Here is a 24,562-nt window from a genome sequence, read left to right on the forward strand (position 1 = left end):
TTTTCTGCCTGGTCTGGCTTTGAACCGAGATCCTCAGATCTCAGCCTTCTGAGCAGCTAGGATTATAGGCGTGAGCCACCGGTGCCCGGCAGTATTTTCTAACGATAGTCATTTATTAGTCATGTACAGATATCACCTTTCATTTTTAATAAATAATGTTAAACATGTTCCCATGTTCCTATGTCCTATCAGTGCTTGTTTGAGACATCTTTGGGATAGTGTTTGCTCAAATCTTTCTCTCTTTGGAAGATGAGATCTACTGGAGTCTGAATTCAGAACCTTGTCAGTGGTCAAGGTTGGTGATCTGACCCTCTGAGCCACATTTCTAGCGCTACTTTTTGCTGGTTATTTGAGAGACAGGGTCTCGTGAACTTTTCTGCCTTGGCTGGTTTTAGTCTGCCACGCTACTCCAAATCCCCGCTTCCCAGTAACTAGGAAAGCAAGTGCAAGCCACAGGTCCCTTATTCTTTCTCCATTTTTATATTCTTCTTTGCTTTGCCTTTGTTCAGTCTGGAAAACCTTGAAAATGTAGTCTGTATACTCGTAAATTCTATGAATTTATCACTTGGAAAGACTTCTTCCCAGTCTTAGATTCATCTTTTACTAATGATGCCTTCTAGGACAGAGGGAAAGGGGGGGGGGTTGTTGTTGTTGTTTAAGCCTATCAATTTATTTCTTTATGGTTCATATTTTTGGCATCGTATTTACTTTACTCACGTCCTTCTCTACAGAAGCAAACTGGGGAACAGTGACTACACCCAGAACAAGACGTTGGAAAATCATCCCAGCCAACCAAAACAGCTGCAACCCAGTGCACACACGTGTTAAAGTGTCTGGGAATAGAGAGCTGAACAAGATGGAAGCAAAAAAAGCCACATTCTCAATCTCCGTGAGTCCAAGAAAAGCATAGTAATGTCTTTTCTCACTGCCAGATTATCTGCTGGAATACTTAAGTAGTCTTGGAAGGGACGATTTGTCCCTGGCAGCTCCAAAGAAAGCTTCACCTGGGACTGTTTCCTGGGGCCTTCGAGGGATGAAGTCTCAGGGCTCTACATCCCCTCTTGGTAGCTCTCTCTCCTATAACAACCACGACGCAACGGCGTATTTTAATAGAATCTTCTTCCAATAATGGTACATAAAACTATTTAAGAAAGTTATGTCTTTCACAAGTAAGAAGGGTTAGGAAAAAAAGAAATGTTTAGAAATTCTTTATTTCTACAGTCTTAAATTATCTCATTACAGTGTTGTCAGTTATACTTAAACAGAAGAGCCCACCAGGCCACAGACACTGGTCTAGCCGTCTCCTCCCCCTGCAATGTAAAGAAAACTTTGTATTAAGTACTAATCAAATGAATATGTGTAGAGGTAATGGGCCTATGATTTTATATTAGAAAAATGTGAGATAAATCAAAGAGATCTTTGAATTCACCTAAAGTTTTGTTCCAATATATTAAAACTAAAACTTCCTTATTCCATCGCTTTATTTTTGGGAAAATTAAGGGTGCTTCTTAGGATCTAGCTCACTACAGATCAATACTTGTGAAGAATCAACATTATATTTAATTTTGTCTGAATTTGCTTGTTACCTGAAGTATGTTAAACTCCCAACCTTGCACGAGTTTTTGAAATCAGTTTTGGACCCTGGAAATTAAGAACACATAAAAAATAATCAGACAATGGATGACTGTATTAGATCTAGAGGTAATTCCCCACAATCTGAGGTGAACTCTAGTAGATAAATGAAAATAACTCAATAAGTTCAAGAAATGTGTCCCTCCTAACTGCATTCCAGGACAGTGGGAGTCAGATGGGACACTTATGTCTACTCAGATCAACAGATGTGGTTTCTATGCCAGGCATCAAATCTGTATCTGCCCTCGTCTGCTTCTCCCTGGCTCACCAGTCAGTCACTGGCAATTAAAAGGTTTGCAGAGAGAGCATCACCACTACCCGCTAATGTCTCCTACACCTCAGTGAGTCCTCCAATCAGAGACGGGATCTTTTTGCATCATACTTATCAGTAACCTGCTTTGTTCTATCCAGTTGTCTGTCTGTGGCCAGTTCCCCCTCTACCCCACCAACCACGCTTGTACTGATAAGGTCACCCAGCCCGAAACACCTAACTACATAATTGACAGGGGAGAAAATTCATTTCTAAATATGAGCTAGTTTTAGTTTGCATATAACAAAGCATCCAGACTTTAACATGACGATAAATTTAAATAAAATTGACAAGAAAACTGACTTCATAGAGTGTCTTTTAAAAACAAAGAAATGCTATGTCCAAATGCAATACAAGCTTAAGGTTTACAAAATGTAGGCAATTCGCTTGATTGTGGTAATAATTTTACAGTAGGTACCTGTTTTTTTAAACACATTCTATGTCTTAAATATATGCAATTTTTAATTTTCAGAAAGACCTCACACTCTGGCTTCTGCTCAGCTTTCTGGCTCAAGGTAGGTGCTCTACCATTTGAACCATGCCTCCAGCTTGGCTTTTTGTTAGTTAATTGGAGATGGAATCCCTGCCTAGTTTTTTGCTAGTAAATCGGAGAAAGAGTCTCACAGGCTTTTCTGTCCAGGCTGGCTTTGAACCAGGAACCACAGACCTCAGCCTCCTGAGTAGCTAGGATTACCTCTGTGAGCTTCTGAAACATGGCTGGCTGCAGCACTTAGTTTGAGCACTGGAGTGTGCTGCACCCACCTCTTTTGAGAAACAGACTTCCGGATCCCGGTCTTGACAGCACTTCTCCAGAAGGCCTGAGAAATCGGCAGTGACGGCCTTGAGCTGCTCCTCCGTTATTTGTGGCTTTTGCTTCACGAGGTTAATGAGAAGCCTGTGTTTTTTTAAAACAAAATGAGACACCTTGCTCAACCCACTCCGGAAAACAGTGTGGAGGTTCCTCAGAAGGCTAAACATGGAGCTCCCCTACGACCTAGCAACCCCACTTTGGGGCATCTCCCCAAAAGACCACAATCAAGACCACACTAAAGCCACCAGCACAACTATGTTAATCGCAGCACAACGTGTCGTTGCTAAAACATGGAGCCAACCCAGATGCCCCTCAGTAGACGAGTGGATCAGGAAAATGTGGTACATATACACAATGGAATTTTATGCCTCTATCAGAAAGAATGACATTGCCCCATTTGTAAGGAAATGGAAGGACTTGGAAAAAAACATACTAAGTGAAGTGAGCCAGACCCAAAGAAACATGGACTCTGTGGTCTCCCTCATAGGGAATAATTAGCACAGGTTTAGGCTAGTCACAGCAGAGGATCACAAGAGCCCAATAGCTATACCATTATGAACACCTAAGATGATGCTAAGTGAAATGAACTCCATGTTATGGAAACAAGTGGTATATCATTGTTGTAATTATTTTCAACATACAATGTGAAACCGTACCCTTTGTTTTCCCTCTTGTATTCCCTTCCTGTGGTTTTACCCCTGCTATCACTGTACCTCATCCTAGTACCCTGGATACTGTATATACTGGTATTATAACTAGGGAAGGGAAAGGGAATACCAAAATCGAGAGACAAAGGATAAAAAGACAAACCAATGCAACAGCAATATTTACAAAACCATATGGTGTAAACCAACTGTACAACTCATGGGGGGGAGGGAAAAAGGAGGGGGGAGGGGGGAAAATGAGGGAGGAAGTAACAAGTTGGATAAGAAATGTACTCACTGCCTTACATATGAAACTCTAACCCCTCTATACATCACTTTGACAATAAAGAAAAAAAAAGGGCTGGGAATATGGCCTAGTGGCAAGAGCGCTTGCCTCCTACACATGAAGCCCTGGGTTCGATTCCCCAGCACCCATATATGGAAAACGGCCAGAAGGGGCGCTGTGACTCAGGTGGCAGAGTGCTAGCCTTGAGCAGGAAGAAGCCAGGGATGGTGTTCAGGCCCTGAGTCCAAGGCCCAGGACTGGCCAAAAAAAAAAAAAAAAAAAAAAAAAAAGTCACACAAGAGAAGTCTATTACACAGTGATATTCTTCCGGAACCTTCTGAGTAGAGCGTTTCCAGAGCACTGGCACCCTCCATCCTGAAGCATCACTCTTCCAGGATTATTAGCACTTTCTGCTTGCCTAAAGAACTTCCAACAGCAAGTCGGAGGCAGGGAGGTATGCCAGGCTCCCCATTGGCCGGGATGGACTCGTGCAGCTTCTAGACAAGCTCGGGCATCCCGCTACAGCCTTTCCTTACTTATCTAGAAGAGTCTTTCCTGTTCGCTCTTCTCCAAGGCCCAGAGTTCCACACCACCATGACCACACCTTTCTCTAGACATGGCAGCACCAACTGCCTACATTAGTCTTGGGGGGAGGGGAGGGGAGATAAAGGAGTATGGAAGTTGGAGCACAAACCTGAGACTTTGTACATGCTAGACAGTGAGCTAATATTGGCAGGATAGCAGGGGGGACGGGTCTTGCCAAAGAAGGCCTCATTGCCACCGTGCCTGCAAACATGTCTCAGATTCGGCTGGGTAGGCACAGGTTGCTCCAATGAAGGGAGCCCACGTGCAGAGCAAGTGCGGGTGGAAATGCACCATCCACTTGTACGACCATCGCCATTGCACAATGGCATAATGAAGCGCGTATTTCATTGCACTTTGGATTGAAATGTGTATTTCATGTCTCGACCCCCGCCCCCGCCCCCAGGCTTCATGACTGGAACAAATATGATTATTCTCTTCTTAGCGTAGTGTTTAAATAAAAGGACTCACTGTGGTCCCTGTGCTTGCAAAGGAGGCAACCAGACCTGCTGAAAATACCCTACTACTCCAAAATGAGATTTCCATTTTTCCTTCAATCACAAATGCATCTTAACAATAAACAACTTTATAAACAGGAAGTTGCCTGCCCTCAAGAATGTTCCCAAATGTACTTTCCAAACAAGCTGTGAGGATATGTAAGTAGAACTATTTTAAAAAGAGATCGCCCCTTTTTGGGTGATGAATTACAGATAACAGTCTCCTAGATTTTCCTGTCCAAGCTAGCTTCACACCAATATCCTCAGATCTCAGCCTCCTAAGGAACAAGGATTACCAGTAGAAGCCACCACGAGGGCCTGGCTCCAAAGGCACCTCACGTCTTTGGGGGACAGGCATGTTCTGATAGCCCCGAGGTGTTAGATGTGTGAGGTGGACACCGGCCCCTTGGTGCCGTTCTTACTGAGCTTCTTCGCACAGCACTTACTCTTGCTTCACGGTGTGCACCTGGCTGCCCTGAGCTTGGCACAGATCCTTGTGGAAGATGAATTTGTCCTCCGAGAACGGAGGGGGGACGTAAGTGTCGTCCGCCGTCATGTTGGTCAAGCAGGGCCTCCTGTTGGCATAGGAGGCGTTGCAGCATCGGCCGACGCCGGGGTTAACGGGAGCCGCTGCGTGTCTGATGCACAGCTGTCCGATGATGAGGTCGGCCTGGAGAGGAGGAGCAGCAGAAGAACGCAAGCCGGGCTCCCACCGGCCACAAGACCCTTGCGCTTTCCAGAGGATCATGCAGCCATTTTCAATACCCAGCAGCGTGCAGCGAATGTTACAGGGAAGGGGGCTGACGGCGAGCGGCCGCGGTACAGATGGCGGAATTTGCCCCTTCGTTAGAGAGAGCCCTTAGCAGGCGAGCGCCGCCCCTGCTGCCCTCAGCATGTTAAGGGAATCGGATAGCTTTGAAATCCTGTAACTCTGGTGCCAGCTATTTGAAATATACTCCAAAGGTACGGGGCGGGGGGGGGGGACAATCTCTGCCCTGCCCCATGAGGATAAATAAATGGCTTGTTAGGAAACCAGCCATAACTAGTTAAAATGTCCTGTTGAGATGCCGAGACTTACTTCCTAAACGTAAGACTAGCCTAAGCCTGAGCCTGTCAGATCCCTCTAGCCACGACTAGCCACGTACAGCCCACGGGAAAGAACTCGGGCCGGTGTGTACTAAGTAGCTGCGTGGCTGCGCTTGTGTGTGTTCAAGGCTTTCCTAAGGTGGAATGTTCTACCTTCTGCGTTTCAGAGATACTTCTTAACCCCGCACAGTAACTTGTCACAGGTGTTAACATAACCGTGGGCTTACTCTCGGGCGAATGCGGAATGCCTAGTGGAACGCTGCGTTTCCACGACAGCAGTCCCGTTTGCATTGCGAGGTGCCGGCTTGGAAAAGTTCCAGCTTTTCGTGAATGCTGAGTGGTGAAAGCAGGTTCTAGAATCTCTTCCTGTCTAGGACCTACACTGTCCATCATTTCCCCATCTGCATCCTTGCGGCCTAAGTGAAGAAAAAGTCCAAGCAAGAGTAAAGATAAAATGAAGTCCAGGGAATTCTCTTTGCTCTTAACATTGGGTAAACAAAGAAAACAATTCCAGGGCAGGCAGACCAAATGAAAAGTCATCCCACGTCTAACCCCGCCTAGGCGAGGGAGCAGCCAGTCGCGTCACGTACCCGAGTGTTCTTGTGCTAGTCCAGCCTGGAGCTGACCCTAGTCTGTACTCTGTACAGAGAAATGCCAATGGCCCCTGCTCCGTCACGAGAGGTTATACGACAGAGTCCACGCGATTGGCCATTGTAATTTATCAAGGGTGAAGCTATTTCTATTTTAATACTTTTTTCAAATCCTAGTCATTTAAAAAAAACACTGAGCTGACACAATGGCTGGTCCCTCTCCTGTGCATCCGCTTTCCCCGTTCCTGAAGGCAGTGGCCATGTGTCCGCGAGCCATTCTGAAAGGGCAGGGGGAGCGGCCTCGCCAGCTGCTGCCAGCTGTTGGTGCGCACCGTGCCCAGCCCTCCCAGACCGGCCAGGCCTAGGGACAGGCACCTCGGTCTCCGCACTCCCCCCGGAAGGAAACGCAGAGGCCACCGCGAGTCCACGCAAGCCACCCGCGGAGAGGAGAGCACCGAGGAGAGCAGGGACAGCCGCCCGCAGAGAGGAGAGCACCGAGGAGGGCAGGGACGGCCGCCCGCAGAGAGGAGAGCACCAAGGAGGGCAGGGACGGCCGCCCGCAGAGAGGAGAGCACCGAGGAGGGCAGGGACGGCCGCCCCTGGAGAGGAGAGCACCGAGGAGGGCAGGGACGGCCGCCCGCGGAGAGGAGAGCACCGAGGAGGGCAGGGACGGCCGCCCGCGGAGAGGAGAGCACCGAGGAGGGCGCGGGCAGCACCGGCCACTCACCGCATGCTCGCCGCACGCCAGCCACTTGTCCTCAGGGAGCGCGCAGCAGGTGGCGGCCGCCTGCACCATCTTCCCCGACAGCTCCATCAGCTCGGCCGGGCTCAGCTGAGGGGCCTTCTTGGTGTACGCCACCAGGAGCCTGAAAAGAAGCACAGTCCCCCCGCTGTTGCTAGACCCCTGGCTCCTCCTTCTCAGAGGCCTCCTCTGGGGCCAGGAGACAGGAAGCCTTGGGGACAGGCCGGCTGTGACAGGGGTTCCTCGTGACACCACCGTCCGTCCATCCCCCTCTTCCCAAGGCGTCGCAGCTCCGAGGCCAGCGCTGCAGACGGCTGGCTTCCCTTGGCTCCCCTGCCTTGGACGCACGGTGGCAGGGTCAGGGTGGATAGCGCGTCTGCAGCACTTTGCAGGGCTGGGGGCTGAAGCCAGCTCTACAGCACAGACTTAGGCTTGCAGCGCCTGCGTGGGGGGAAACTGGCCGAAGGTCCCTTCTCTTGGGAGAACGGGGTGGTGGTGTTTATTTCTACTGACTCGAATCCAAAATTGGGAGTGGGGCTGGAGCTAAGGATCACTAACGGAGGTTCGAAATTCTTTCATGTGCTAGCGATTTGAAGTCACTGGCAACAAGTCATGAGAAACGAGCATACACGTTCTGTAAGCGATAGTCCCCCAGTTCATGGAAGAGGCCACAGCTCTGGTGAGCCAGTGCTTGACTCTCCTGCACGGACTTTTGCAATTCTTCTTCCTGAAAGCACAAGCAGGATGACAGACATTTTATTCTCCCTCCCAAGACATGTTAACTTTGTATGTAACGTTCTCCAGGCTTTTACTGTATTTTGAAACCCCACTTTAGAAGTTTTTAAATGTGAAAGACGGCCAGGTTGAATTTCAAGACTAAAGTAAATGGCCTTTGGATGGGGACGGGTGAGTGAAAACATCGTGAATCACAAGCCACGGAGAGCAGAATTCAGTCTTCAGGGAAAGGATGATGGTTTTTTCCTGGTCAAAATTCTTACCTTTCTGGAGCTAACCAAAAGTAACTTTTCCCTTTATTTTGAGCAGCAAAGAAATTTGGTTTATATTTTATATCCTAAGAAAGCTGTTCATTTCTGACTACTAGCTAATAAGTATTTAAGAATGAGAATACTATCTCTTAGATATAAGTAGGTAGCTACTAATTAATAACTAGATGCTCTGGGGGGTGCGTGTGTGTGTGTGTGTGTGCGTGCGTGTGTGTGTGTGTGTGTGTGTGTGTGTGTGTGTGTACCAGTCCTGGAGCTTGAACACAGAATCCGGGTGCTGCCCATGAGCTTTCTTCTTCTTTTTTTTTTTATTTCCTCAAGGTTAGCACACTACCACTTGAGACTTCAGCCACATCTCCACTCCTGATTTTTTGGTACTTAAGTGAAGATTAGAGTCTCGCGCACTTTCCTGCCCAGGCTGGCTTGGAACCACCAGCCTCAGATCGCAAGGTCCTGAAGTTGCCAGGATTACAGACACGAGCCACTGGCACTCGGCTAACTAGATGCTTTTAAACATATGGCATATTTAATGTAACTTATTAAGCCAGTCTTCTGGCAGACCTAGGCCGCAGGGTCCCGCCCCCCCCGCCCCCAGGCTGGGTAAATGCTCTACCACTAGAACCGCACCTCCTGCCCTCAATCACTTTTTGAGATTCTTATAAAATTCTAGAACAACTTACCCCCTTGTCCTGACATTCAGAAGGATTTTCAGATTGCAAACACTTCTTTACCACTTCCTCATATCCCGTAGCAACTCTTAGGATTACTGTGACAGGAAGTTTGGTATGTCTTCGTGAATATTCGTGAAGAAAGCTATAGCGTGGAGGGGAAATACCATAGCGTTGTAATTAAGACAAAATGAAACCATTTCTTCCACAATCATTCTTATATCATAAATGGAAATGTACGTAAACAAAGCTGGATCTCAAACACGATTCAAATCCCATGAGTGACAAAACTATTCACTCAGACAACAGTCCTTCAAATTGTCCTATAAGCCGGTGTTTTATTTTCTTCTGCATCTCACTTTAGGTTTTTCATTGTGGGATTTGCTCTCATTCATTCAACAAATGTGTTTTTAAGTTTGCCCACTTTCTCTCTGATTATTTTAAGCAAGAAGGAGCCATGGTTGTAGAAGATAAAATGCCTGCCCGGTCACAAGTACAAGTAAACGAGAAATAGTTCCTGTCTGTCATCTAGTGATGAACTCATGAAGAGAAGTGAAGAAGGATGGGAGAGAGACAAAGAAGGGATGCGTGAAGAGGCTGGGCGGCTGATTGACCCCGTAGTCAAGAAGAGCTTCGCTGGCAGCTCATATGAGACAGAGCTTATAGATCTGTCAAGTCCCAGCGTCATGAGGGGCCTCTGAAGTCTGATCTGCGTTCTAGTTTGCACAATTTCATTTAGCAGGCAAGCAATGTGTTTGTGTCTAATTTTAACACAACATGAGTCATATCTCCGGGGGCTATTAGAAAGAAAATGGAATCATTATTTTACTTGCCGCATTAGAATAAGACTCTTAAATTTAGAAAGATCCCTAGAGACCAGTAAGCGTAATGCCCGAAGAGCAGACAGGTCCCTCCTATAATTGTTGATGGACACATACAATAAAGAAAATTGCACTAACTTGACTGCTTGTTTTCCTTAAGGCAAATAGAATGGGAACATGCCCATTGATTATATTATGCAATAAACTAATATTCCATAAATGTCTCCAAGCATGTTTAGATTTTCTTAAGAGAATGATCAACAAATAACAAAATGTTCTAATAAAGGCCTGTCGAGTATTACCTGTTGAGTTATAGTTTGGAGGAAATGTTCTTAAATATACAGAGCAACCATCAGCAATTTTTATTAGAAAAATAACCATATCTCAATTGAAAGTACAATAGTGGCCTTCATACAAGCAGTTCAGACAGGATGACAATGTTTCTCATTCCACAGAAAGGCATATGAAATAAAATAGGGCTTCATCAGCAAGCCATTCGGATCAGTAATGGTAAGAGCCTCACTGCCATGAGGTAGATGCCTTGTTGGCTGCTAATATCTATTTTTGGCTCAGAAGATTCTAGCCGAATATCCTCAAATACCGAGCTCAAAAATCATAGCCCTCCCCCCACATTTCAACAACGCAAAGCGGTCAGCCACATAAAATCTTTACTTGTGTGAACATACATTTAGAGAGTCGTTTACCTTGCCAAGAACTTGTTCTTCTCCTCTGAAGAAAATTGGCTGAAATTTCTACCTCCTAAAAACCGGTTGGGGTTTGGAGAAAGATCTCCGGGCTTGCCGTCAGTGTCTCCATGGATTAGGCAATTACCAAGTTCAAACATGGACACTTTGCAGCACCGTCCTAGTTTGCTTGACAGAATATCTTCTCGGGAACATAGAGATGCTCTAAATTTATACTATAACAGGGAAAGAAAAAGAAACAAGCCTTAATAGGTTTGAAAGAACGTCACAACCCGTTGCAGGAAAGAAAGAAAGAAAAGCAGGAACAGAGGGTGAGGAAAGAAGAATAAAAAAGACTTTTACGTTGTCTCTCACTTTAGTATTTTCTCCTCCTCACTAAACACGAGTCTTGGTTGCACCAAGAAGGCTTCAAAACCAAAGGAAAACGTGTAACGTTTCTGACCCAGGAGCGCCTTTCCTTGTTAGTGTTCACATTTGCCTCCTTGCGACACTGGAGTACGGAGAGCAAGCTCACAGTGGGTGGGTGCCATCTTGACCAGAACAACCTGCAGTGCTCCTGGGTGCCCACTAGAGGGACCTCTACAGGTAGGCAAGCCTCTTATGCATACACCATGTAGGAAGTCCAGCCACAAGGCTCCTGTCCCCACTGACTACGATCCACTCAAAGGATCTGTGGCCACGGCTGCTCAGTCTGGGTGTTGAAGTCTCACACTGCCCTTTATTCACACTTCCCTTCAGTACGCATCGCTTTCTGTCTCGCCTGGGCGGCTTGTGTTCTCTTTGTTGCCTTCACTGCTTCGGCAAACTCGGAGAGAGAGTCTTCCATGGGCCAGGCCTGATCCAACAGTGACAAGGGGAAACAAAAGATAGCCCCGAACCCCAAGGAGGCCATTGGCCTTCTCCTAACAGACTTGAAATCGATGTAGGCCTTTATAAACAAGTGTCCACTACTACGGCCGACAAATAAAAAGTCCTCAAAATGCATTTGTCAAATCAAGAAATAAATGGATGAGAAAACGAATATACTAAAAGAAAAAAAAACTTGGCCAAGAAGACCATATGTAGAGGTGTCATCTGTTTCAGAAAGAAACAGATGCGGTCCTGCCCCACGCTTACAAGTGTCTGTCAAGGTAAAAACCAGGCTCAGAATAAGAGTGTGCGTTCTACTCTAAATTCACCTAATTCCACTTGTGACCAAGTCAAGCCCAAACAACTGCTTTAGAATGAGATCAAGAAAGAGGAAGAGAACTAGAGATCTCTTTCAGGAAGCAAGGCTCCTCACAATAAACTGAAGACACTCCATCACGCCTTCTTGGCAACATTTCTGGTGTAGGAGGGCCACTTCCTGGACCAACTTCTGAATTTCAGTAAAATTGAGTTTGGGAAGTTTTTGACTCAGCTTGGTAGTAAGGCTGTGGGAAGAAGAGAGGGAAGAATTGAAAACATCAATCTTGGTTGGTCTATCAAAATCAATAGTAGCCAGATGCTGGTGGCTCACTCCTGTAATCCTACGTACTTAGGAGGCTGAGATCTGAGGATCACAGTTCAAACCAGCCTGGGTAGGAAAGTCTGTATCTCCAATTAACCTCCAGAAAACTGGAAGTGGTGCTGTGGCTCAAAGTGATAGAGCGCTAACCTTGAGCTGAAGGGCTCAGGGACAGCACCCAGAGTTCAAGCCCCACAACCAATAGAAAAAAAAATCAAATAGTACATAAAATATCATCATAGTTAAAGCTCCAAAGAGAAAGAACTGAAATACATTGTTGTTTACAGAGAAAAGGACGTGTATCCTAAGTTCTGTCAACTTCAGTTCAATTTTTGTTTTTTGGTGTGTTTTTTTTTTTTTTTGGCCAGTCCTGGGCCTTGGACTCAGGGCCTGAGCACTGTCCCTGGCTTCTTTTTTTTGCTCAAGGCTAGCACTCTGCCACTTGAGTCACAGCGCCACTTCTGGCCATTTTCTGTATATGTGGTGCTGGGGAATCGAACCCAGGGCCTCATGTATATGAGGCAGGCACTCTTGCCACTAGGCCATATCCCCAGCCCTCAGTTCAATTTTTATAAGCCAGTAGCTCCACAACTGTGATTCTCCCCACCAAAAGAAAATTAGTTTGCTGGTAGTTCATCTCTTCCTAAAAACCTTCCTTAGGAATCAAGATGAACTCGGTCTTTGTTGTTCAACCCTGATGCTGAACCTGTGAAATCACTGTCGGAAACAGGCAGGAAGTGTAAAAAGTGTAACGAATTAAGAAGTGGAAAATTCCATAAAAAGGATGCGTGGTTTTCACGAGAGAGAGACAGACAGACAGACAGACAGACAGAGACAGAGAGAGACTCTTCTGAGAATCTCTAGAGGGACGGAAGGAAGTACGTTGGTTGAACATTGTAGACAAATGTTCCTTCATTCCGAAGGCAAGTTTCAATAAAGCAGTATGCAAATCAATCTTTAAATTCCTAATAGAATTGAAGGGTCGTGAAAGGAACAATCTGACCTTTTTGAGAAAGACATTGTAGTCTTTGGAACTAACTCTACCACTAAAAACTTTCATCTAGGTTTTCCCCATGTGCCGTAGTCTGTGATACGCCATTTTAAAAATAAGTAAATACTTGTTTTCTATTTAGCTAGGAGCTCAGATGTTTCACAATACTGGAAAGGTTTCATTTAAATGGAGTTAAAGAGTACTTTCTTTTTTTTTTACCATTTGGTATGATGTTAGCTCTCGAGTTTCTCATAAACAGCTTTTATTATGCGAGAAACGTTTCCGCTGTTCCTAGCTTCTCCAGAGCTTTTACCATAAAAAGGGTGCTGGATCTTGTCTAAGGCTGTTTCTGCATCTATTAAGATGATAATATGGTTCTTGTCTCTGGCTCTGGTACTGTGCTTTATTACATTTATTGATTTATGTATATTGAGCCAGCCTTGCTTCTCTGGGATAAATCTCTGTGGATTGAGATTGAGTTGGGAGCAACATGGGAGAATGATGAATTAATATGCATTGTACTTAAAAACAGATCTGTTGAGTGGTAATTCCTTTGTGCCATTACTTAAAGGCAATAAATTTTGTAAAAGATGACTTTAAACCAGTTATGAAATTAAAGTTTTCCTTTTCACTTAATGTTGGATTCTAATCAAGGGAATGTTTTCATAGAAAGTACCAACATAATCAATATTTCTTGCCCAGCCACAAGTTTCAATAATTCTGTGGGTATATTGACCTGCTTTGTAGAGGAGGAAACAGAGAGGGAAACATAAGTCTACTGAGGAGATATGATTTGGTTTTGGTACTTAGCTGTCTAGAGGAATTAGCAAATCTTACAAATCTTAACATTCTTCTGTAAGTATGATGCCAGTGAGATTTGTTTGGGTTCTGGCAGTATTGAGGATTGAACTAAAACCCTCATGCTTTATAGGCAGGTGCTTTATCGTGTAAGCCACGCCCACAGCATTCAGCTAGTTGATGTGCTACCTTAGCAGCTTGTTAACGTTCTTCCAGTTCCTGAGCTTTCATGACGCTAATCACAGTAGCCCTCATCAAAAGTGTCTTCACTTATTAAAAAAAAAACAAAAACAAAAACAAAAAACAGTGTCAGCAACAAGGAAAATAAACCTGGATTGCAACATAGTAATTCCACAGATCCTCAGTGTCTCCCTCGGTAGAGCTTAAACTTACACGTCTAGGGGCCCATACTGGTTCAATATTGCGCATATATGCTGATTTACCCAGCTTCTTTCTCTTAATTCTTTTGTAATGGATTCAGTCTAGAGGGAGAAGAAATAAGATGTTATAAGGAAGCTTCTTTGGTTTGCTACAATAATTAGCAAAACAGGTATAAGACATGAAAGTCTGTAGGATTTTTAAATTACAATATTAGAAATGTCAAACATTTTTTACACTTCTACTGATTTACTTATTTAGTTTATATGCATCCATGCTAGATAAGTATTAAAAACAGCTCAACATAGAAACACCCTAATTTTGATATTAGGGATCGCAAAAGAATGATCATGCTTTTATGCCACTGAAAAGGAGACTAAAACTGTTAAGATTCTGCTCCGTTACCAAACAAACAAACAAGTCACAATCCTTAGGCACTTCCGAAGAACTCCGGTGGCAGAAAGGTTAGTTGTGGTTATTATTCTGTCTCTGTGAACCCCAGGTTTGTAAAATTACAATAATGCACCTCGAATGTATTCTAAGGACAAAAAGGGCTAATGAACATAAAACGTGTATCACAGCTCTCATTTGCCTTTCTCCCCTTCTGCTCCTTCTTTCTCCCAATTTCTTTTCTATATTTCTTCATCTCACCAGAGTTCACTTCCTCAGTCATACTGCTGACTGTCTGAACGGATGGATGAATAACAACACATCTATTTTTCACACACGTAGCACGATCCCAGAGACTGCTCTATCCTGACCACGATGACTGTTCCCACGAATCCCGTTTCCCTTTGGACTCTGGCTTCCAAGGGCTACAGGAGCACCACACATTGATTCAGAGACCCGCTCGCGGACATTACCTTGACTTGAAAGCACTCTGCTGTATCGTCGGCTTCGCAGCACAGGGGCATTGCTAGGGCACGGCTAGCAGCCGAATGGAGGGCGGCAGGAATGTACAGGAAGGGGTGACTTCCGGCGGTGTGATCGATGGATCTGTAAAAGCAAGAGAACTGGAAGATCTACAGAGGCACAAAGAGCAGGACGGTTGCTACTGAACTGACAGTGGGTTTGCTAAAAGATTAAGGTTAGGGCAACAATAACACTGCGCACTGGTGCCTCGGGCCTCCTGGCTACTCAGGAGGCTGCGATCTGAAGATCACAGTTCAAAGCTAGCCCAGGCAAAAAAAAAAAAAAAAAGTCTTTGAGACTCTTCTCTCCAATGAGCCATCAAAATGCCCAATGTGGAGGGGCGGCACAAATGGTCCAGAGCCCAGTCTTGAGTTAGGAAGCCAAAAAAAAAAAAACAGACCACGAGAGCCCTGAGCTCCTGGGTACTGGCAACAAATAAATAAATTTCAATACAAAAAAAAATTTTAAACAGCAGCAACAAAGTGCTTTGAACGGTATTCCGAGAAGAAAATGATCATTTTTCTTTCCAGATACTGACAAAGTTTTTCCTCCTTAAGATGCTCAGAGGCGGAACAGACCTAAGGGGTGACACCAAATTCTATTGCAACAACAGATACCAGATCCTACTGCCAAAACAAATCGGTAGAAATGCTGTAAACCTTAATAAAAGGACTTTTTAATGTCATTGTGCCGGTCCTAGGACTTGAACTCCGGGCTTGGGGCACTGTCCCTGAGCTTTCCTTGTCCAAGGCCACCATTCCTCCTGTCTGCCACTGTGTCTTGTGCTTATTGATGGACACTCGGGGCTCTGTTGGTTGGTTGGTTTTGTTACAGGCCATGTGAGCTGCGGCTCTGCGGTTGCTTTGCTTTGCTTTGGGGCTGGTTTGCTTTGCTTTGCTTTGCTTTGGGGCTGGTTTGCTTTGCTTTGCTTTGGTCTGGGGCTGCTTTGCTTTGCTTTGCTTTGGGGCTGCTTTGCTTTGCTTTGCTTTGGTCTGGGGCTGGTTTGCTTTGCTTTGCTTTGCTTTGGGGCTGGTTTGCTTTGCTTTGCTTTGGTCTGGGGCTGCTTTGCTTTGCTTTGCTTTGCTTTGGGCTGGGGCTGCTTTGCTTTGCTTTGGTTCTTGGAGCTGAAGGTCTCAGGGGCTCTGCTGCCAGGGCTGGCCTCAAAGTCAATCCTCAGATGGAGCTGGGATACTAGAATCTTCCAGTGAGACTTCTCCCGAAGTCTACTCAGACGTGCTTGCTGATTCACCAAGGGCGATCTCTGCCAAGGACGAGGGAACTGTGGCCCGGGAACCCTCCACCCCCCTGCCTCTTCCTCTCCCCTTCCCCTCTCCCTCCCTCCCTCCCTCCCTCTCTTTCTCCCTGTCTCTCTCCCTCCCCCCCCTCTGTAACTTGGAGGGCACACGAGGAAGGGGTTGCCTGGGGTCCAGGAATCGGGGAGAGGAGCGGGGAGCCGGGGAGCCGGGGAGCCGGGGAGCCGGGGAGCCAAGGAGCGGGGAGCGGGGAGCGGGGCGCGGGGCGCGGGGCGCGGGGCGCGGGGAGCAGGGGAGCGGGGAACGGGGAGCAGGGGAGCGGGTACCCGGCGTGCTGCGCTAGAGGAAAACCCGGGCGGCTCCTGAAACTCGGGGAGCTGCTGCGGGGTCCGCGCGTGAGGGTGCTGGGGTGCTGGGGGGGGGGGGAGGGGGACTCATCCCGCCCCCCAGGCTTCCCCCCTCCCCCCTCCCCTCTCCCCCCGCGCCCCTCACCGGTTGCGGGGCGCGTCCCGGCTCTCCTCGAAGGCCAGGCAGCCGGGGTCGGGGTCCTGGGCGGGCAGGGTCCTCCCGCGCCCCGGGAAGCAGCGCAGCCTCTCCTGGGCGTCCCGCGCACCCGCGTCCTTCGGGAGGCAGACCTCGTCCAGAAACACGGCCAGCTGGGAGAGAGGGGGGGACAGAGCCCTAAGATCACCAAGCCACACGCGTCCCAAAGCGCCCCACCCGGCCCTCCAGGAAAGAACCTGTGCAGATCCCAGTGCAGATCCCAGTGAGAATCCCACTGCAGGGCCCAGTGCAGATCCCAGTGAGAATCCCCGTGCAGATCCCAGTGAGAATCCCAGTGCAGATCCCCGTGCAGATCCCCGTGCATTCCCAGTGAGAATCCCACTGCAGATCCCAGTGCAGATCCCACTGCAGAGCCCACTGCAGAGCCCACTGCAGATCCCACTGCAGATCCCAATGCAAAGCCCACTGCAGAGCCCACTGCAGATCCCAGTGAGAATCCCAGTGCAGATCCCAGTGAGAATCCCAGTGCAGATCCCAGTGCAGATCCCCGTGCAGATCCCCGTGCAGATCCCAGTGCAGATCCCCAGGCAGATCCCCGTGCAGATCCCAGTGCAGATCCCAGTGCAGATCCCCGTGCAGATCCCCGTGCAGATCCCAGTGCAGATCCCAGTGCAGATCCCCAGGCAGATCCCAGTGCAGATCCCAGTGCAGATCCCCATGCAGATCCCCGTGCAGATCCCCGTGCACCCCCTCTCCTCCGCGGGGATCCAGCGCCTTCCCTCTCTGGCTTCTGGAACGTGCAATTCTACCTCCCAAGGGTCGGTAAAACACACGGCCAGCAGCCGAAACCATTGCATTAAAAAAAAAAAAAAAAACAAGCATGCTCGCCTTGTCCCCTGAATTCGACATTACAGTTTACTTCAAGCTATAGCTTTGCTTCTCTTTTGTAATTAATAGTTTAGCCCTAGAATATATACCGTGCTCTCTGTATTTAATCCTGTGTCAGAAATAGATACTCACTCCACCTGGCCTCCTTGTGAACTGAAAATCAGATCTTATTTTCAGTTGGAGACGACTCCCAAGCGGAATACAAGGAGAAGCCTTGGTCATCACTGTGGATGTCACCAGAGTGTCCTGCACTGCACAGGCGGCCTGCTTGGGAGTCCGCATTGTACCAGAGCCAAGTGACAGGCCCTGTGTGTGCGCACAAGAAACCTGCTCTGGTGCTTTTGGGGAACCGGTTCCTTTAGCTCTTAGAACTGCTGGTGGGTAAGGAACCTTGCCAATCTTCTCAGATTTCCCGCCCCTGTCACTACACACAAAATCAATCTGTAAGGTGACCTCGAACCCCTAACTGAATACGAAACTGTAAGAGGAAGAGAGTGCCGCGTCGTGTGCACACACAGTTCTTAACAAGATGATCGGGACAAGCCGAAAGCAGAGATGCAAAGCAGGACCTCGGATGCGTTCCCAGATAGTAATTTTTTCCCAGCATCGTGAAGTGCTTTGTTGGACTGAAGGGCATCCCACACTGTCTGCTGGCCATTCCAACCCCACCACAACACAGGCTTCCGTAGGCCTACTGCACCCTGCTTGGATATCTCTAACCAATGCAAAGTTCATTTCTACGTGGAGATGGAAAGAGATCTACTGAGCTTCTGCACAGGGAGCAACTTAGTACTACATAAAAGTCATCAGAAATGAATTGCATCAGGGAGGGAAATGTACTCGTTACCTGACGTAGGTCACTGTGACCTCTCTGTACAACACCTTTACAGTAACATTGTTCTGATCGATTGAGTCGATCATTGTTTGCCTGCTAAGTCTGGCAATACTAATGTTGTCCTGTGAACCCCACGTGTACTATTGTGTAGTATATAACATGATAAAGCTACCCAAGGATGTTCGTGCCGGGGCCAGGTAGTCTAATTTAAATCCCGGCTCTGGCATTTTGTGGTTCTGTCAAGGAATTTGCTAAATTGCTCTGTAACTCAGTTTCTCTGACTGGAACATTATCACCAATCTCCTAGGATCATTATAAAGATTTAATAAATTACTCCTTGAGAACAAAGATGATACGCGATGCATAAGCTTCAGCGAAGGTGCCTTGGCTTACCAAATAACCGCTCTGAATCGCCCGTGGTGTACTATAAGATATTCTGATTGTTAATATGTTCGTAGCTTTCCCTGGAATAAGGCGAGCCACGTTGTGTGCTTAGTCACAGTTACCTACGATTCTTATGAAATAATCTCCATGACAACTCTGAGTTGGGCCCAATGTCGGCCCTTACGTTAAAAAAATAAGAAAACAGAAGTCCGAAGAAGATAAGTCATATGCCCATGGTCGCCCAAGAGTCGGAGTGCAGAACCTTAGCGCCTGCCATCCGTGTTTACACAGTGTCTTTACAGTACTGACTAACCTTTATTGATCCTTACCCAAATCCCTCCACACCTTTTCCACGCTAGGCCTCTGCTCCAGGGCTTTGAGTTATTCACGTACCTGACCTTCCAAACAGCCTGCCGGCTGCTCCGTGTGATTCTTCCTTGCAGCCAACGCATCAGCTACCATTTTATTGACTTCCTCGAAAGTGGCTTCCTGGGCAAACTGGGCAACAAATATGGTGGCTCTGCAAAAAATATGCAAATGATAGGCTTCTAGAAATCTTACTTTTCTCCAGTACTGACTTCTTTGGGGTGGCGGGGAGGTTGTTTGTTTTCTGTTTTCTCTGGGGAGGTTGTCTGTCTGTTTCCCTTGACTGTATTTTCTATTTGTGTCCTGATGTATTTGGAGGACGATCATATATATTTCTAGCCTTCCCAAGAGAAATACTGGGGTTTTGTTTGTTTGTTTGTCACCTTCCCCACAAATAGACACAAAGTTGTTAAAAGGTCAAAGTAACTGGGTATTCCCTAAGCGTGTCTTCCGATCAACCACTGATGATCTGCACCTGTAATTGAGGACGTCTACATTCCTTGCAGTTCCCTTGTTTAAGAAAAACCTCGGCTTTAGATGTCTGCTTCTGTCTGTCCCCAGCAGACCCAAAGTCTGATTCAAAACTCTGTCTTCAAGTAGAGAACTTTCAGAAGTGTGAAACAGAGAGATAGCATTCATGCAAACATTGTATTTTCCACAAAGAACAAACCCTGGGATACTTTACCTCCTATGACTTGTGTCTAAGATTTAAATAGTAAGCAAAGAAAGAACTTTGTAACATCATCCTACTGTTACTAATGGAATAATTCCTGAGCTCACACATAGTTGTTGCTAAACAAAATCTGAAGTTTAGGGCTAAAACTCTGGTTTGGGTGACATAGTTCAAAGAGAAATGTCCTCATTACCTGACTTATGTAACTGTAAACCCTCTGCACATCACCTCAGCGATAACATTAAAAACTTTTTAAATCTGATTTGATGTGCTTCATGGAATTCCAAGTAACAAAATTTTAATACCCAAGCGTTTATTAAGGCTCACCTCTTCAGCATGTTTGGTATTCAGAATAGATAACTTTCCTTGGAATTGCCTAATTTCCCTCTATAACTTAATAAATCATGAGGCTTTGCAATTTCGTTTAATTACTTAACTGAAATCTTTGCTCTGCATATTTAAAGCACATGTATACAAGCAAAACTTACAGGTTAACCAAGTGCTTCTCTGTAGAACACGGTGAAGAATCTGGAAAACAAAAGGAACTAATGAAGAGATGCTTTCTACTGCCATCTGAAGAATCGCCGTCACCTCCTTTTGTATTTAAGTTAAAACTGTGTGATTTCAGAACTAAGAAGGCACTAGACATTACTTCCCAAAGATCTTCATTTTGACCTTGAGAAAACTAGGAAGCAATGAATAATGTGTAGTAGACCTCACACTAAACTCCAGACTACGAGTTTTCCAATTTGTCAGTTTCCCTCTGTATGGTAATGCTCCAACTGGCTTATTGCAGTCATCGTTTGAACATCATTACACCATACGTTGCTCAGTTATGAAGTAATCACACTACTGCTTCTTTAGATAGAAACAATGAGCCATTTTCTGAATTAAGCACAAACAAGCATGTCATTCATCATTCTCACTAGTTTGGGGAAGCAGCCAGGAGATAGACAGAAAGACAGTCAGACAGACATTTCCAAATAAATGTGCATGTAAATTAATACACATAAGTTAATACAGCAAACCCCATTCTTAGTCATAGTAAACTCTGCTCTAATTTTCTAAACCTCTTGTAAAGTTGTATCTTTCATGTAAATATGTCCATAAGTTAAATCTTTTTCCTCTGTGTGGAATACTAAATACGAAATGGGTATCAAGGTAAATGGAGGAGAGCAAATTTAAGAATTGTAATACACAGAATTTTTAAAAGAAAATACGGAGGCGTCTCACCATTTCGATGCAGTGGTGTGGATTCCGCCGAACTGAGTAGGAAAAGCAAAAGAATGAGTGTCTCCCACTTCATGGTGACCAGTTCTTTCACTGGTGGTGACTGTCACCAGAGAGGATGCTGAGATCCATTTATAGTCTTCACAAGCAAGCCCTGTTATCCAGTAACTTTTTGTTGGCACATGCATTACTTTATTCCATATGTTGAAACCGGGACTATTTGCCAATAATTAATAGCACAGGCGTTGCTTTTATTTTGTATTCAAGGCCACAGACCTACTCAGGTTGGAAAAAGTAAAAAAAAAAAATTTTAACTTGCAAATTCATTCTATTTTGCAAATGAATAGTCTTCTCAAAGCACAAAGTATTCAAATAGGAATTTTCCTCTAAATTGCAAAATGATTCCATTCCAATGAAAAATCAACATGACCATAAAGAAAAAAAAGGCAGAACTTCTTATGAAACTCGACCACATGCATGAACACTTTAAAAATACTAAGTCAATCTTTTCCTGTGTCAAGTATTGAACACATTGTCCAATTAAGACTTATTAAAAATACATTTCTTAATCATTATGTCATTACTGTTTCAGCTCAAAAATGTTTTTCACTTTATTTGTACATCAACAAAGTACACTTTAAAGTATTTACTATAGCATATACATATATATATATATATATAGCATATATATAGCATATACAAAAATGTAGAGCAGAACCCTAATGACAAAGTCCTGGAATAACTTTATTGTTGCAAAGTGATTTTGTGAGTGTCAGAGGCAAGGGCTCAGCTTCGCTGTGCCCTGGGCACCTCAAGGTAACAAGGTTGACACTAAACTATGTTGATAGTTATGTTGATAATTATGCTGATACCCCCTTAATTCTAGGGCTGGTTCATCTCATAACATCCTTCCCTTTAGAGGTCCTCAATCTTAACTATACATTAGAATTATTGGGGGAGATTGTCGAATTCCTATCGCCCAAACTGTAATCCAGACCAATTAATTACATCAGACTTCATGGAGTAGAGGCTCAGGTGTCAGGTCAGTAAGTTTTTATAGCTTCACAGATGAGTCATTATTCTAAAAGATTGTAAAGCCAAATGACCTAATGTGTGTGTGTGTGTGTGTGTAAATAAGTGTATTGGTTCATCAAAGTACAGTGATAGTCATCTAAAATTGGAGAGAATAATATTTAATGAAATGGAAAGATCTTTGAAATATATTGCACCAGAATAAGGTCTTCATTACTAGACCAATACAACTCACATTCATAGGTTGTAGTTTTTGTTCCTTTTCTGCTAGGTATGGCTAGCCTGAGGTACAGTTAGCTACCTCATTATCCCTGTAGAGGAATATTACTCAAGTTTATGAAAACAAGCCTATTAGTAATGAAGAAATAACTAAAAGTCAAAGGCAACTCATTTTTCAATTCAAAAAGTACTCTTTGGGCTGGGAATATGGCCTAGTGGTAGAATGCTCATCTCCTATACACGAAGCCCTAGGTTCGATTCCTCAGCACCACATATATAGAAAAAGCCAGAAGTGGCGCTGTGGCTCAAGTGGTAGAGTGCTAGCCTTGAGCAAAAAGAAGCCAGGGACAGTGCTCAGGCCCTGAGTTCAAGCCCCAGGACTGGCAAAAAAAAAAAAAAGTACTCTTTTATGAAGCAAACTCTATACAGTTTGGTTAAGCACAGGAAGAATATGCCAAAGCCTTAGCACGATTGTGACTTTACAATTCGGTTTCATTTCTCCTGATAATCAATGCATAATCTCCAAGGCTGAATAATCTAAATTCATCATGTTTCAAAAAAACAAAAATCGAAGGAAGCCAGGTACCAGTACATCACGTCTATAATCCTAGCTATTTGGGAGGCTGAGATCTGAGAATCACAGTTAAAAGTCAGCCTGGGTAGGAAAGTCCGTGAGTCTCCTATCTTCAACTAACTAGTAAAAAAGAATCCAGAAGTGGAGCTGTGGCTCAAGTGGTAGGTCATTAGTCTACGCAGAAAAAATAAAAAGAAGAAGAGAAAAAGAAAAAAACCTTCAGGGACAGCACCCAGGCTCGGAGTCCAAGCCCCAGGAAGAGCAACAACAACAACAAAATAAAATAAATCAAAGTAGCCATCTGTAGTAATGCCTGGAAAACAGAAAGCTTCTACCCAGTTGTGGTTCTTTAAATCCGACTAAGACACAAGCCTAACTTCAAATCCCATGTACACAGGAGCACCGCCGCGTTGCATGGAGCGCTAATCCATTGGGAGGTGATAACGCAAGAGCTTCCTGTCCGCCTGGATCCTCCTTGTCTCTGGTATGGCCCTGGATTGACGTCACCTGTGCCCCCTTTGCACACCCTCCCTTAGCCATCTCCGCTGTCCCATCCATGTGACCAGAGGCCGAGGGCAGAGTCAGTGAAGCGCGGGGCTTTGGGGACCAGGCTGGCATGCTTGTCTCGTCACGGCATGCCTTTGGTGGGGTGATTTGATACCAACAGCAAACAGCCCGAAATCCAGCTGTGTCCTTGCACACCCGGTCATCCCAAGCACAGAGTGTGCATCACACGCGTCTCCGGCGCTCCGGAGCTGTTCGCTTTCTCGTAAGCCCGTGGAACCATCCACTCAGGGGCGGCATGCCACAGCACACCAGATTTTGCCAGAAGCCGCAAAGGTCTTTGTGTTGGCTTCGCCGATGTAAGCCATATGATATTGTGCAAATGGTTGAACACACAAAACCCAGGCTTTGTGTTGATGATGTAGAAAATAATGATAGTAAGAGTACCCACTTCGTGACTGCGTCTGTAATAAATTATCTGTTGTAAGCGGCTCCGAACAGAGCTGGCACAGAGTAAACGTCACCGGGTGCGGGGTTTCTTTGGTTATTTAGCTCTGCCTCCAGCATGGTTCTTGCACAGGGAATGCTGGCAGCAGGGGACAGATGGATAGGGCGGTCCGGCTTTGTGGAGGGAGTGACAGGTAAGGAGAGACGAGATCAAATGGGTGTCGGCTACATAAGGAGGGGGGAGGGTGTCTCTGAGTGTCCCCAAGTCCGGGCGGGGCCGGAGGGCATGGGAGAGCCAGCTGGACTCTAGAAATGGGAAGACAGGCGGTGTGGATGAGTCACAGGGTTCAAGAACCACGGAAGTCGCTCTCGGGAGAGAAGTGACAGGATGGCTGTCAGGGGCCACATTTCAGGGGCCTTTTAAATCCAGTTAATACCTCGCCCTAGGACACTGGTGAACCCCGAAAGGAAGCCAGTAGCGATGAGGTTTGCATTTTGAGACTATCTCCATTGTCACTGAAGAGAGCAGGACCAGTTAGAAAGCTGTTGGAATCCCGTGGCCTGGGCAGCAGCCTGGACAGTGGTGATCGGAGTGGAAAGTGGCAGGGGTGGGCGTCGTTCAGTAGTAAGAACAAAATAAAGCCAGCAGGCATTCGTAGCCAGGTGCCATGGCTCATGCCTGTAACGCTAGCAGCTCGGGAGGCTGAGGGC

At 45.8% G+C, this 24,562-nt stretch overlaps 1 protein-coding gene across 1 annotated transcript in view; it reads right to left on the reverse strand.

Moving 5' to 3' along the window:
* LOC125365003 (alpha fetoprotein) overlaps window positions 1–21,151 on the reverse strand; it is a 28,055-nt gene extending 6,904 nt beyond the window's left edge. The window contains exons 1-16 of the mRNA XM_048364857.1: window positions 21,079–21,151; window positions 20,334–20,373; window positions 19,200–19,326; window positions 18,435–18,562; window positions 16,916–17,504; window positions 16,688–16,851; window positions 14,894–15,026; window positions 14,046–14,134; window positions 11,660–11,789; window positions 10,378–10,592; window positions 8,865–8,997; window positions 7,810–7,907; window positions 7,166–7,304; window positions 5,209–5,432; window positions 2,705–2,837; window positions 1,587–1,641 (exon numbers count right to left, since the gene is read on the reverse strand). Coding sequence (XP_048220814.1) covers window positions 1,597–1,641; window positions 2,705–2,837; window positions 5,209–5,432; window positions 7,166–7,304; window positions 7,810–7,907; window positions 8,865–8,997; window positions 10,378–10,592; window positions 11,660–11,789; window positions 14,046–14,134; window positions 14,894–15,026; window positions 16,688–16,851; window positions 16,916–17,504; window positions 18,435–18,562; window positions 19,200–19,326; window positions 20,334–20,373; window positions 21,079–21,151 — 2,460 coding nt within the window. The 3' untranslated portion in view covers window positions 1,587–1,596. The remainder of the gene's footprint in view (window positions 1–1,586; window positions 1,642–2,704; window positions 2,838–5,208; window positions 5,433–7,165; window positions 7,305–7,809; window positions 7,908–8,864; window positions 8,998–10,377; window positions 10,593–11,659; window positions 11,790–14,045; window positions 14,135–14,893; window positions 15,027–16,687; window positions 16,852–16,915; window positions 17,505–18,434; window positions 18,563–19,199; window positions 19,327–20,333; window positions 20,374–21,078) is intronic.
* Between the last annotated feature and the right edge of the window lie 3,411 nt (window positions 21,152–24,562).

This window comes from Perognathus longimembris, chromosome 16 (assembly GCF_023159225.1).
Source record: "Perognathus longimembris pacificus isolate PPM17 chromosome 16, ASM2315922v1, whole genome shotgun sequence".
Classification (NCBI taxonomy): domain Eukaryota; kingdom Metazoa; phylum Chordata; class Mammalia; order Rodentia; family Heteromyidae; genus Perognathus; species Perognathus longimembris.